This window comes from Protopterus annectens, chromosome 1.part2 (assembly GCF_019279795.1).
Source record: "Protopterus annectens isolate FY-2018-M chromosome 1.part2, PAN1.0, whole genome shotgun sequence".
In the NCBI taxonomy this organism is placed as follows: domain Eukaryota; kingdom Metazoa; phylum Chordata; order Ceratodontiformes; family Protopteridae; genus Protopterus; species Protopterus annectens.
Window position 1 is genome coordinate 595,560,822 of NC_056727.1, and position 13,302 is coordinate 595,574,123.

A 13,302-nucleotide genomic window follows, 5' to 3' on the forward strand; every position below is an offset into this window, starting at 1 on the left:
CTGTATCTGTGTGAATCTTTCCATGGGTGTTGTTTTTAATATTTCCTGTGACTTAAACTCTGGTGCCTATTTATTGTAAATAGATATTAAGTATTTTCATGTTCATAGATATTTAAAACATTTCCTTGTGGCTGGTCTTTTAGAAAATATTTTAACCTTTGAGAGCACTTATATTTATTTGGTGACACTGTGGCCGCTCCTGAAAGCCTTGCTGCATTGGTCAAACACTACCATTTGTATTATTATTAACTTTACTCAGCATTATTGGGTACCCTTGTAAGAGCCTTACAGAAGCTGAGTTTGGAGTGTTCTGATGACAGTATCTACCTTATAGTCTGGGCAGATGGGCATAGCTAGTAAATCTGTGCCAGTCTTTCCCAAGTGTGTGTGTGTGTGTGTGTGTGTGTGTGTGTGTGTGTGTGTGTGTGTGTGTGTGTGTGTGTGTGTGTGTGTGTGAAAAAGTCAAATCTCAGAGCATGTGTTTCAACTTCTTGGAGCAGGAACACAACACTGGTTTCACAGAGAGGGTGGTGGAGAACTTGGCTTGGAACACTCAGCTGAGGACTCAACTCTACAGCTGTGTCAGTGGGAGAGTCTTATTTGGGGGCCTGGATAGAGAGAAGGAAATCAAGCCCCAGGACCGAGTGTGCTCCCTGTGTCCTCTTAAGGGAAATTGTGCTTGGTGCAGAGAGCTGCATCTAAAAATACTCTATGTATCCATCTTTGTTTCAAGTGAATGTCCCTCACCGGTGCCCATGGTGAGGATTGAGAATTCTTGATCAGTGGCCCAGAGGAAGAACTTCACAAAAGCATTAAAATACAGAGCTCAGTTTTTAAATTGTTTATTGATTTTCCATGTGTAATATTTAAATGAATACAAGATGAGCAGTATGAAACCCCCCAAACATTTCTCTACCTGCACCCTGACTACATTCTAGATTATGTCTTCATACTTTTTATGCTCTGTAAATAACCACCATTGACAAAATCAAAGTTTTCATTTGTGAGAATTAGACTCTACTTAGAAATCAAAAGTATGTTTGGTTATTAAAAGTTGCAATGCATAAATATGTCTGGTATGCAAACATAGATTAATACAGTTACACATTTGAATTTCTCTTTTGGTTACCCTGTACGTTGATTATTAAAATCTACCTTCTTCATTTTGCAGACTGTACTAGTACCTAGCTCTCAGGCAGGTAGTTTGCCTCTCGTGAGCATTTGTATTTGCTTTGCTTTTCCATTTTTTAAGGGTGGGAGGGATCCCAACCTCTTCATTCTTTATTTTTTGTGCAGATTGTGCTTTATGTGTAGTTGCTGTTAGTTGTCTAAAATGCAATTAATAATGTAATTGTTGATGTCTTCTTTTTTAGACTGATAAATCAGTTGTAATTCTTCATTATTGAGTTAAAAACAGTACTGTGGTCTGGAGGAGCAAAACAGGGGAGGGTACAGATGAGCAGTGAGCAGCCAAAGTCTGATCACATCCCGGGGGGTGACCTGATCTGCTACAATGACAGATTTTGGTGACAACTGTAATTCGGGGCATGCTAAAATAGGCCTTGGATGCATGCTTGGCTCTACCAGGCTGTGTTGTGGCATTCATAGAATGTGTGTGTGTGTGTGTAGGAACATGCACATTCACAGCAAAGGAATAGCTGACTCACATCTGTGATTGTACACATCATCCACCATTGCAGGAGTTGGAGCCAAAAAGTGGTTAACTTGCCTCATGGCTACCTAGATGATGACCACATCACAGTTGGCTATGGCCATAACAGTAGATTTTCTAATATATTAGTGTTGTAGTAACCAAAGCTAAATGGATTACATACTGTCAAGGATGTGACCACTGGCCAGCTTCTTAAAGATGTTCTTCATCTCACATTGCTGCAGTCCTTACACTTGGGTAGTCCGCTGTCCTCGGTCGGCCCGAATATCAAAGTATAAGGCTGACGTCGGTCAAGGCGCATTTGACTGACATCAGGACGTCAGGGTACAAATGCGCATGACCGACGTCATATCCTCAGTCTTTTTTGCCGCATGGTCCGATGCAGAAGCAGCGTTGCAAGTGCCGGTTGGCGTTCTGAAATTTTTCGAATTCAGAGTTTCAGACCGAGTCAAAGTTGGCTAAGTACCCCGTTGGGGAATATTTTAGTTTTTTCTTGCCTCAGTGGTTTACGGATGTCAGAAAAAGTGAATAACTGTATTTCTTGTGGGAAACAGATACCGCATAGAGATTATCATACTTTGTGTATTCCTTGTTTAGGGCCTGAGCACGGCGTTGTTGGGTGTCGCTCTTGTGCTAGATTCAATAAGCGCACTATAAAGAGAAGGTTAGATTGTGCCAGGTTAGTCTTGAAGCGGTGTAATTATAAAATGCCGTCGGATGCTCCGGCGCCCACTTCTTCGAAGAAGCGCAAGGACAAAGCTGCTAAGCCTAGGCTAGAAGAACCGTCCGTTCGGACGCCGGTTCTTTAGAGGTGTCGGTGGAGCCGGTGGTTCCGCCGGAGGTTTCTTTGGAGTCCCAGGGAGAGACTTTGTTATTGCAGGATGTGGCCTCTCAGGAGGCAGGTCAGGCGAAGGGGCTTCTCAGGTTGCTGTGCTCCCTCCCTTCCTAGGGTGGTTAGGCCCTCTCCTTCTATTTCCAAGGCTTCTCCCAGAGGCAGGCCAGGTTTAGCTTCAGTTGGTGTCACCCCTAGTTCTTCAGGAACTGTGCCCAAGAAGTATATGCTTAAAATGGCAGAAGATTTGATTACTTTGATTAGAGGTTCTTTGCCCCCTCCTGATAAGAGACCTAGGGTGGAACCTGAGCTAGGGAGTTTTGAGCAGGCTTGGATGTTTCAGAGTCTTGACTGAAGACTTGCAGGAGTATTCTCCTTATTCTGATTCTGATGTGGATGATTCTACTCCTTCTGCTTCTCCTCCTGAGAATTTTTCTTTTTCAGAGACTCTTCATTCCATGAGGGAGCATTTTAAGTGGGAAGGTCAGGACTTCTCTGATTCCAGGAAAAGGCTTAGGGAATTTTGTTTTACCCCAGCATAGGCCTTTGGCTATTCCTCCTGTTCTGGATGTGGTGGAAGATGTTTTGCAGAGGCTTCTCTTAATCCTGATTCTTTGCCTCCTGCTCCTGTTAAACCGGATAGGTATTACAGGGTGCCTGAAGCTCATAAGTATCTTTTAAGAGTCCTAGGGCAGACCCAGAAACTGTTAGTCAGGGGCCTAAAGGTGTTAAGGCTTCTGTTGTCAAAAATCCGGTTCCTCCAGATAAAGAGGCCAGGGCTTTGGATAGATGGGGAAAGAAAGTTTATACTTCTTCCACCCTAGCTATGAGGGCTTTGAATTGCCAGTTTCACATGTTGAAATACCAAAACTATCTCCTTTCACAATTGAAGTCTAAGGTAGATGCTCTGGCGGAAGGTATTGAGTGTAAAGAGTTACAAGATTTAGTACATGTTTCTGAACAGGTGGGTAAGCATTCTTTGCAATGTGGTTTTGATGCTGTACAGGCCTCGTCTAGGGTGGCTGCCACTGGGTCAGTTCTTCGCAGGCACGCCTGGCTGAGGGATCAGAATTTATCTGACCATGTTAAGACAAGGATTTTAGATGCTCCTTTACAATCTGATGTGTTGTTTGGTTCTCCTGTTGAGGCAGTCTTAAAGAAAATGGAAGACAAGGCTAAGTCTATGCAGACTGTTAAAGATTTTTTGCAGGTTCAGCCTCCAAGTTTAGTAGAAATTGGCCTACCAAGGGGTGGGCGTATCCTTCTTATGATTCCCAGTCTAGGGGTAGGTCTAGGCGTGGTAGGGGCAGAGCTCAGGGCTCTTTCAGGCCTAGAACAGGGAGTTCACCTGCACAGTCTTCGGGTGAGGGCAGGGGTCAGTCCTTTCGTAAGCAGACCCAATGACCTACCTTTTCAGCTGCCAGAGCCTTCTCGTCTGGCAGCACCTTTGGGAGGAAGGTTGGCACTTTTCAAGGAAAATTGGAGTTTGATTACCCAAGACAGATGGGTATTGGATATCATACACCACGGTTACAGGTTTTATTTCCATACCTTGCCTCCTTTCAAAGGCATGCCAGACGTTCCTCCTCAACAAAGAATAGAGGCTCACAAACAAATTGGGCCTAGGATTTTATTCTCGCCTGTTCCTAGTACCAAAGAAAGGGAACACGTGGAAACCAATTTTGGATTTATCTACCCTCAACACTTATCTGGACATTCCCAAGTTCAAAATGTTGACGTTACAACAGCTTTTACCTCTGCTGGGCAAAGATCATTGGATGGTAACTTTGGATCTCAAGGAGGCTTACCTTCATGTTCCTATCAGACTGAGTTGCAGGAAGTATCTGCGTTTTCGAGCTGGGACTTCTCATTATCAGTTCTCTGCATTGCCCTTTGGCTTATCTACTGCGCCCAGAGTGTTCACGAAAGTTCTGGCTCCAGTGATAGCTTTCCTCAGGCTAAAAGGAATACAGATCTATCCTTATTTGGACGATTGCCTTATTCTGGCTCAAGGAAGGGACGAGCTTCTTCTTCATTTGGAATATGTGATAGCAGTGCTAAGATGCCTGGGGTATTCTGTGAACGAAATAAAGTCCAGTCTAGTACCCTCTCAGGACATGTGCTTTCTGGGTGTAAGACTGAATACAGCATCCCAGATGGCCTTTTGACCCCGGACAAACAAAAGAATCTTTCCCTTTACTTTCATCAATTGTCTCATCAGTCCAGGCTGACTGCAAGGACAGTCCTTCAAGCCTTGGGGTTCATGGCATCTTGTTTTCTGGTGCTTCCCAATGCCAAACTGCATATGAGGAAGTTACAATGGTATCTCAAAAATGTATGGACACAGCACTGCCAGGATCTGGACACTGTCATTCAAATAATACCTTGCATTCAAAAGGAATTGTTGTGGTGGGCTCAGGAATGTCACCTAAACAAGGGACTCTCTGTGACCCGGCCAGAGGCGAGTCAGATTCTAACGACAGATGCCTCAGACAAAGCTTGGGGAGCTCATCTGAATGGAAAGTGGATACAAGACAAGTGGCCTGCCAGACTACAACATCTACATATCAACTTGAAGGAGATGTTAGCAGTCCAGTTTGCATTAATAGCTTTCAAGGATTTACTTCTTCCAGGGCAGGTGTTGATTCTAACAGACAACACAACTGTCATGTGGTACATCAACAAGCAAGGGGAACACATTCTTATCCTCTATGCAGGCAAGCAATGATTTTGTGGGAGACTGCTCTCAGTTTACAGCTAAATCTTCAGGCAAGGTTTCTGCCGGGAGCACAGAACTCCTTAGCAGATGTGTTGAGCAGGCGAATTATGGATCCCCACGAGTGGAAATTGGATCCTCATGTATTTCAGAAATTGACAGTGTCATGGGGAACTCCAGACATAGATCTGTTTGCTTCTCCACTAAACCACCAGCTGCCAAAGTTTTGCACGAAAGGTTTCATCCCACAGCTTGGAAAGTGGATGCTCTTTCTTTCAATTGGAGCAATCTTCATGTGTATGCCTTTCCACCTCTGCCTCTCCTCCCAAAGGTACTACTAAAGGCCAGACAGGACAAGCCAAGGATGATTTTGATAGCTCCAGATTGGCCTCGACAGCATTGGTACCCATTACTGAGAAGCCTGGTATGGGAGCCTCCATGGCCTTTGCCTTCGATTCCACACCTGTTGTCTCAGGAGGACAGTCATTTGCTCAATGTCAAGCTTCACTCTCTTCACCTAACAACCTGGCATATTCTGTTTTGAACCATAGTGGGTCTCAACTTCCACAGCAAGTTTTGAATGTTATTTTGGAAGCTAGAAGGCCTAGTACAAGGAAAGTGTACGCAGATAAATGGAAGAGATTTTTATTTTGGAGTGCAGCAAAGGATTTGGATGTTTCTGAGCCTAATTTAAGTGTGGCTCTTCAATATCTTACTGAGTTACTGGACAAAGGTTTGTCCTTCTCTTCTATTAAGGTTCATGCTGCAGCAATTTCGGCTCACTATGATTGTGACCCACCATTGTTTTCTCATCCTTTGTTCAAGCAATTTCTTAGAGGGGCAAAGAATATAAGACCCCCACGTAGAGCTCCTACTCCTGCTTGGGATCTCAATTTTGTGTTGAAGAAACTCACTCTACAACCTTTTGAGCCTGCAGCTACTACCGAGTTGAAATATTTATCATGGAAGACTGCTTTTTTGTTGGCCATTACCTCTGCAAGAAGGGTTTCTGAGTTGCAGGCCCTTATGGCGGTTGAGCCTTTCTTAATTTTCCATAAGGATAGGGTATCTTTGCGTACTAATCCTTCCTTTATGCTTAAAGTGGTTTCTAGTGTGGCTTTAAACCAAACTATTCATTTGCCTACTTTTTATGCAAATCCCCAAAATAAAGGGGAAAAGATTTTGCACACTTTAGATGTACACAGGCAGTTGTGATATTATTTGGACAGAACTAAAGGGTTCAGGCAGTCTCAGCAGTTATTTGTTTCTTTTGCTTTGAGTTCTCAGGGCAAGCCTGTGTCAAAACAAACTATTTCTAAGTGGATTGGGTTTTGCATTGCTTTCTGTTATTCCCATCATGGCAAGGAGATTCCAGCTGGGATTAGGCCTCATTCCACTAGGGCTACTGCCACTTGACAGCTTTTTGAGGGGTGGCAACTAAGGATATTTTGGAGGCAGCTACTTGGAGTTCAGTGCATACTTTCTCTAGGCATTATCACCTACCACTTTATTCTAAATCTAGGGCTGGTTTTGCCACTGCTGTTTTGCAGGGCATTTTGGCAGCTCCTGCTTCCTTATAGTTTGGCCATCCTCCCTTACCTCTGCTTTGGGATTCTACCCAAGTGTAAGGACTGCAGCAATGTGAGATGAAGAACATAGTACAGTTTTGTACCTACCATAAATGTAGATGTTCGAAGATCCACATTGCTGCAGTCCAATTTACCCTCCCTCCTTCCCCTCTGTAGTTAGAGGCGGTTGTGTGGGTTGGGTTGTCAATATGAGGTACATTGTATATTGTATATATTGTATATATTGTACATATTTTTAGTGCTAGGATGGTGGTTTGTTTGTTTGCTGTCTTTTGGTTTTGACCTTTCTTTTTAGGGTCTTCTGACATCTGGGGCAAGAAAAGACTGAGGATATGACGTCGGTCATGCACATTTGTACCCTGACGTCCTGATGTCAGTCAAATGCGCCTTGACCGACGTCAGCCTTATACTTTGATATTCGGGCCGACCGAGGACAGTGGACTACCCAAGTGTAAGGACTGCAGCAATGTGGATCTTCGAACATCTACATTTATGGTAGGTACAAAACTGTACTTTTTTAGCACCTTCCATGCAACCACAGGAAGGCTTAAGGAGAGCCATATTAAAGGAACAGTTAGGATGCCAAAAGCTATAACTATAGCCATAGGGCATAACTATTAACTGCAAACTATTTACAGTGAAGGCAGAAAGGTAATATACATGCATATGAATCCACTCTGGTAGCACAAATAAAGTTAATGTGGAGGATGGTTGGAGGGGAAGTCTACTGCAACAGTGTTCTATTAGAGCATCTGCTGTTACGGTAAGTTTTACTTACACAACTGTACTGTGTTCACCATAGTGATCACTGCTGCGGTAGCCAAAGCTAAATAGGTGGATTGTTATATCTAATTGGAACAGGGAGGGGAGGATCAATCAAGAATCCAACAAACCGTGAATATGGTCCTTGCAGAACCAGCTCTGTCACTAGAAAAAGAGTCCAGTTTGTAATGCTTGGTAAAAGTATGTGCTAAGGACCACTTAGTTGTCTCTAGAAAACTTCTAGAGTGCATCCCTTTCTAAAAAGCTACTGAAGAAGCCAAAGGTCTAGTAGAATGGGCTTTGACCCTGCCTGGAAGTGGTTCTTCATGGTGAGCATAACATAAAGAAACAACCTGTGACAACCATGTTGAGGTAGTCTGTTTAGAAAGTGATTGTCCTTTTTCCTTACCTACATAGGAAACAAATAGCTCTTCAGCTTTCCTGAAGGGTTCTGTCATTTTCAAGTAGTATCTGAGTTGTCTGCACATCCAGAATATGCAAAATCTTCTCTCCTTTCTTCTTGGGTTTGGGATAAAATACAGGAAGTTTAATTGATTGACTCAAAGTAAATTGTGTAACTACATTAGATATGAAAGTCAGAGTTGTTTTTAAAGAAAGTCTGTCCTTGTGAAAAAATAATGCAGGGTTGGCTCATCACAAGGGCGTGTATGTCAGATAATGTCCAAGCAGATGTCAGAATAATGAGGAAGACCGTCTTCCATGTCATGAACTGGTTCAAGCGGAGTATCAGTAAGCTTTTTAAGCACAAAGATGAGTTCCCAAGGAGAAGTATTCTGTTTTCTAGCAGGAAGAATGAATAAGACCCCTTTCAAAAACTCTAACCTGAGGACAAGAAGAAAGTAGGGGGATCTAAGGGCAGTTGAGCGGAAATGACTGACAGTGAACCTTTAGAATAGTATGCTAAACCAAAGGATAGTAATTCAGTTAGATAATCTACTTGATTCTTAGAAAGTCACTAACTATAAATCTTCCATTTACTCCTATATGACTTTCTACTAGCAGGTCTTGTAGCCTCCTTTAGCATATGCTGCATGTCTTCAGAAAACAAATGTTTAAAAGGAATCAAAACTCTTATCACCCAAATGGTCACTTGTAGACTTATCAAGCAATCCCTGTGTTGTGTAAACAAATCCACTATGTATAGGAAACTTTGGTAATTGCCTTTGGTCACATTGAAAAGAAGGGATAACCACTGTTGTCTGGGCCAAAAGGAAGTTGCCACTGTAATCTTTGGTAAGCCTTTTGGCTTTTTAGAAGAACTCTGGGTATTAGTGGAAAGGGTGAAAACTCATACAAGTACAATCCCATTCAGGGGAATTAAAAGGCATCTGTCTTCCAGGCATGCTTGTAGGGATTCCTGGAACAGAACTTGTTCAGCTCTGTTTTGCAAGGAGGTGAACAGATCTATTTGAGGTGCTTCTCAAAGATGGATATATTAGTGCAAGGCCTCTGGCTGAAGTTTCCATTTGTGAGATTTTGTTTTTCTCATGCTTACATTTTCTGCAACTACATTTTACCCTGATGAGTGAAAGCAAGCTGGATAGCTGTCTCCCTGGTCCCATGCTGTCATAACAAGTCTACAAATGGAGATAGGACATGGTCCCCCACCCACACCCATAGATATTTGTTCATGTGCCACATTACTGTAGTGTTGTCTGTGATCACTTGAAGAGGTTCTGGTGTCCAGAGATGGCTTAAGGCTTTCAGACCATTGATTACTGCCATCATCTCTTTGATGTTTATGTGCCTTTGTCTGTCCTGCTTTTACCACAAACCTTGTACTTTTATTGCCTGTGACACTGCTTCTCATACAAGGTCTGAGAAATGTTTTTGTTACCAACAGATAGGGGAATGGCAGGGAAAAGATGATGTCTAAATTGAGAGACCACAGTAACTTCCTTTTCTCAAAAGGTAGCACTGGAACTTGAAAACTCAGCAGATAATGCTTTGACCTCACTGATCTGTGGAACTACTAAATTTTACTTATGTGAAGTCTAGCTAATCAGATCACGATGATCAAAGAAGCCATACATCCTAATAGATGGAGATACTTTCTGGCAGAAACTACATTCTGTCTGGAAAAGTTTAGAAAGACTACTTTGTCCTGAGGAAGAAAGGCTCTTCCCATGAAAGTGCCTAGAAGGGTTCCCAAAATATTATCATGTGGGAAGGAATGAGAGAACATTTTGACAAATTTAGTTGAAACTCTAGATTAAGGAGAAGGTTCCTGACAGAATTCAAAGAATTATAACAGTTTGTAGAATTGTCTACATATATAAGATAGTCGTCCACATATGGTAAGATATGAATACCTTGAAGCCTGCAGTATGCCATTACTAGGGCCAGGCACTTTGTAAATACCCCACAATGGTAGATAGCCCAAAGGGTAAGACTGAGAACTTATAGTGAGAACCAAGTGCAGAATTTTTTAAGAAAACCCTGCATCTCTTGAAGACTAGGATTTGGTGGTATTTCTCTTTCAGGTTCATAGTTACCATATAACTGAGAGAAGGGATTAAGGGCAACAAGGTTGAAAGAGCTGGGATCTTGATACCCTTTAAATTGCAGGTAACCCAAAGGGTAAGACCAAGAACTGATGATGAGATCCAAATGCAAATTATCTTAAGAAAACCCTGAATTGCTTGAAGATTGTGATAGGGTGATAAGCATCTGTCAGGTCCATAGTTACCATGTAATTGAGAAAAGGGATAAAGGGTAACAAGCTTGGAAGTGACAGCATCTTGAAAATTGATACCATTGCTTACAGGTTGTGAAAAGAAAGATCAAGTACTGGTCTCCACATCTCATCTTTATTTTAAACTAGAGGTATTCTGGAGTAAAAAGCTTTGCTTCTCTACTTTAGTGCCACACTTTCTTTAACCTCCTCTGGACAACATGCCATCAAAAATTGGAGGAACCCTGCAGATCGGTTTACTGGATGAAGGGGAATCCCCTGGAAAGGAGGAAGGTATTCCCACTGTTATATGTACCCTAGTTGGATTACTCTCAGGGTCTAATTGTCTGAGATTATTTGATTCCAGAAAAGAAACTGAAGGCATAGACTGGTGAACAACTTTAAATAACTGCCAGGGTGGGAGGGGTGGGAAGAGGAAGAAGTGACATATAGTTGTTCAGCCTTTTTGGACTGGCCCTGATACTGGGAAACTCTCCCTTTATTGCTCGAGTTTCCCTGCCATTGTCTATTGAAATTATTTTTATTTTTTCCTGCTGAGGTTGTCTGTTATAACAAAGGGGCCAAATTTGAAGGGAATGTTATTCTTAAAACTGGCAAATGGGAGATGAAAAAATTGACAACTCCTTGAATCACTTTTCCTATTGCATCAAACTTTTTTGGCCAGAGGGCCGAAAAGAACAATTTTTCAAGGGGACAGTTAAGAAATTTGGACTTCACATGTTCAGAAAGATTTTGAGAGCACAACCAAGCAAATCTTCACATAACAGTCCAAGTGGCTGCATTCCTAAAAAGAGCATTATCATTATCATAAGGATCATTTAAATAGAATGTTTGGTAAGTTGGGAAATATATCCAAGTAGAGAATTTAAAGAGGTTTTGTAATCAGAAGCAGGTAGTTTGGAGGATAGTTTCCTCATGTTTTCAGAATTAGCCAACAAAAACTTAACTATGTATCCTTGGTAGTTTAAAAGTGTAAATCACAAGGTAAAACAGGAATACACAAATACACATCTTTGACACATTTCTCAAAGGCTTTCCCATCCTTATAAAAAGAAATAGGATTAGCCTTAGCAAGCAATTTAGGACAAGAATTATAGATATAAATTACAACAAGATCTGCTTTAAGATTAGTCATAAAATAATTTGTGAGACTAAGGGAGTTTATACAGTGTGTTAGGATATTTGGATATAGGAACGTGAAAGTCAGGCAAACTGACAGCTGTTAAAATAATGTCCTCCAAAGCCACTAAAATTGGAGGAACAGCTGCTGGCTGAGGTAAATCAATTGTAAGAGGTCATGCAGTTTGTCCAGAGGGGAAGGAATTTCAGTCTGCTCCCACAGAAAAAATTTTGTCATTTTGTTAACAGGTTCAGAAAAGGAAAATTATTCTGAAGGGAAATCTGAAGAGACACTTTCCGTAGAGTTGGAAGGTTCTGAGACAGAAAAATTATTGGAAAAAACATATTCTATCTCCTGTCCCCATCCATCTGACATGGATTCAGAGACAGAAATGTAGGGAAACCTCATCCTTTTCCTGTCATAAGGAAAGGAAAAAACAGGATTTAACAGGTTTAACGCAGACAACAACCCTTTAGTCAATCCCAGTAAATCTTCCCTGTTCAAGTAAAATGGGCAGAAGAAGCAACATTCTTAGATTTTTATTTCTTTTCCCTAGGAAAATCCTAGAAATCAGACCAACTGAAAGTGTGAGTGCTAGCCCACATATCAGGCTTAAGGTGTTCCCTCTCCCAAGCCCAATAAGAGTGGTTTTCTTTTACCCATTGAGGACTGCCTATCAGCCATAGAGGACATAGTTGGAAACCTGTTCCATGGTTGCTGTACTGGGCGCTATACCAGAGCGACTGGGTAGACAGGATGGATTGTCTGAGATACTGGCTTTGTTCAGTTCTGAGTCAGCTGTCTGTCACTGAGGCACTTAAGGAGCCAGCACTACTCCCAGCTCCTCACTCAACTTTTTCTTCTTGCAAGCAGGAGAGGGGAGAATTGCAGTGAGTGGAGATTTCTCCATGTTCAAGCCAAAAAAGAATTCTGAGCACTGGGTAGTAGAATAGGCATCAGTAACCCTTCTGGCAGAATTTTTTTTCCAGAAAACAACTATGCTAAGCACCAAATGTCATACCAACAGAAGACCCTAAATCTAGTGCAAAACACTAACAGGTGGTACAACATTACACTAACCAAGATAAAAGGCCCTTGTTGGTTGAAGCTAAAAAAACAGTAATTCTTAACATAAGATATACAGTTTCCTTTAGACAGTCAAGTTTTTATAGAAAAACAAGTGGAAGGTTATTATTCCCCCAGAGCATACTTATATGCCCAACCTGAAAGAACGCTAGCCAACTGTCAGTTTCATGAAGCCCATATTGCCAGTATACTTCAGCGTCAAGAAAGTTAAGAAGCTTTTGGTGCTCTAACTTCTCCTTTTGTATGACTCTCCTTGAGCATCCCTGCAGATAGGGTGCATGTGAATGTGCCTGAAAGGTTTGAGAAGCTGGCCAGTGGTCTTATCCTAAGCAGTAAGTAACCTATTTATGCCTTGACTATTGAAACAGTAATCATTATGTTGAACATCAAATAGGGTTAGCAAGCAGCAGAAAGAGAAAAAAGGATAAGGCTGAATCTTGATTGGTTGTGTGTTTATTTTATTTGTATGCAGTTGTTTATGCAAGTTTGTTTATTAAATGTATCATTTCTTAATTTGTAAATGTTATACATGTGTTCATTGTATGAAGTGTATTTTTTCATTATGGCCTTCACAAGCCATTTGTAGTTAACATATTTCCAATTTTTTAAATAGTTTACAACAAATCTGATATTCTTTGCAAAGAGTATGGCCAAACCAAAGGACCAGGAACGACTGCAAAGCCTTCAGAGCACCTTTTTTTTAGGAAACTTGGTTCACTTATAAAGAACACACTGGATAAATGTCAGCGGGAAAATGGCTTTATGTGAGTTTTATTTTTTCTTAATGCTGAAGTGTGATGTAAATTTTA

At 41.5% G+C, this 13,302-nt stretch overlaps 1 protein-coding gene across 2 annotated transcripts in view; it reads left to right on the forward strand.

Annotated features, from left to right (window-relative positions):
* BROX (BRO1 domain and CAAX motif containing) overlaps positions 1-13,302 on the forward strand; it is a 1,162,070-nt gene that overhangs the window by 901,854 nt on the left and 246,914 nt on the right. For both annotated transcript variants that reach the window (XM_044057891.1, XM_044057898.1), the window contains exon 11: positions 13,107-13,257. In XM_044057891.1, coding sequence (XP_043913826.1) covers positions 13,107-13,257 — 151 coding nt within the window. The remainder of the gene's footprint in view (positions 1-13,106; positions 13,258-13,302) is intronic.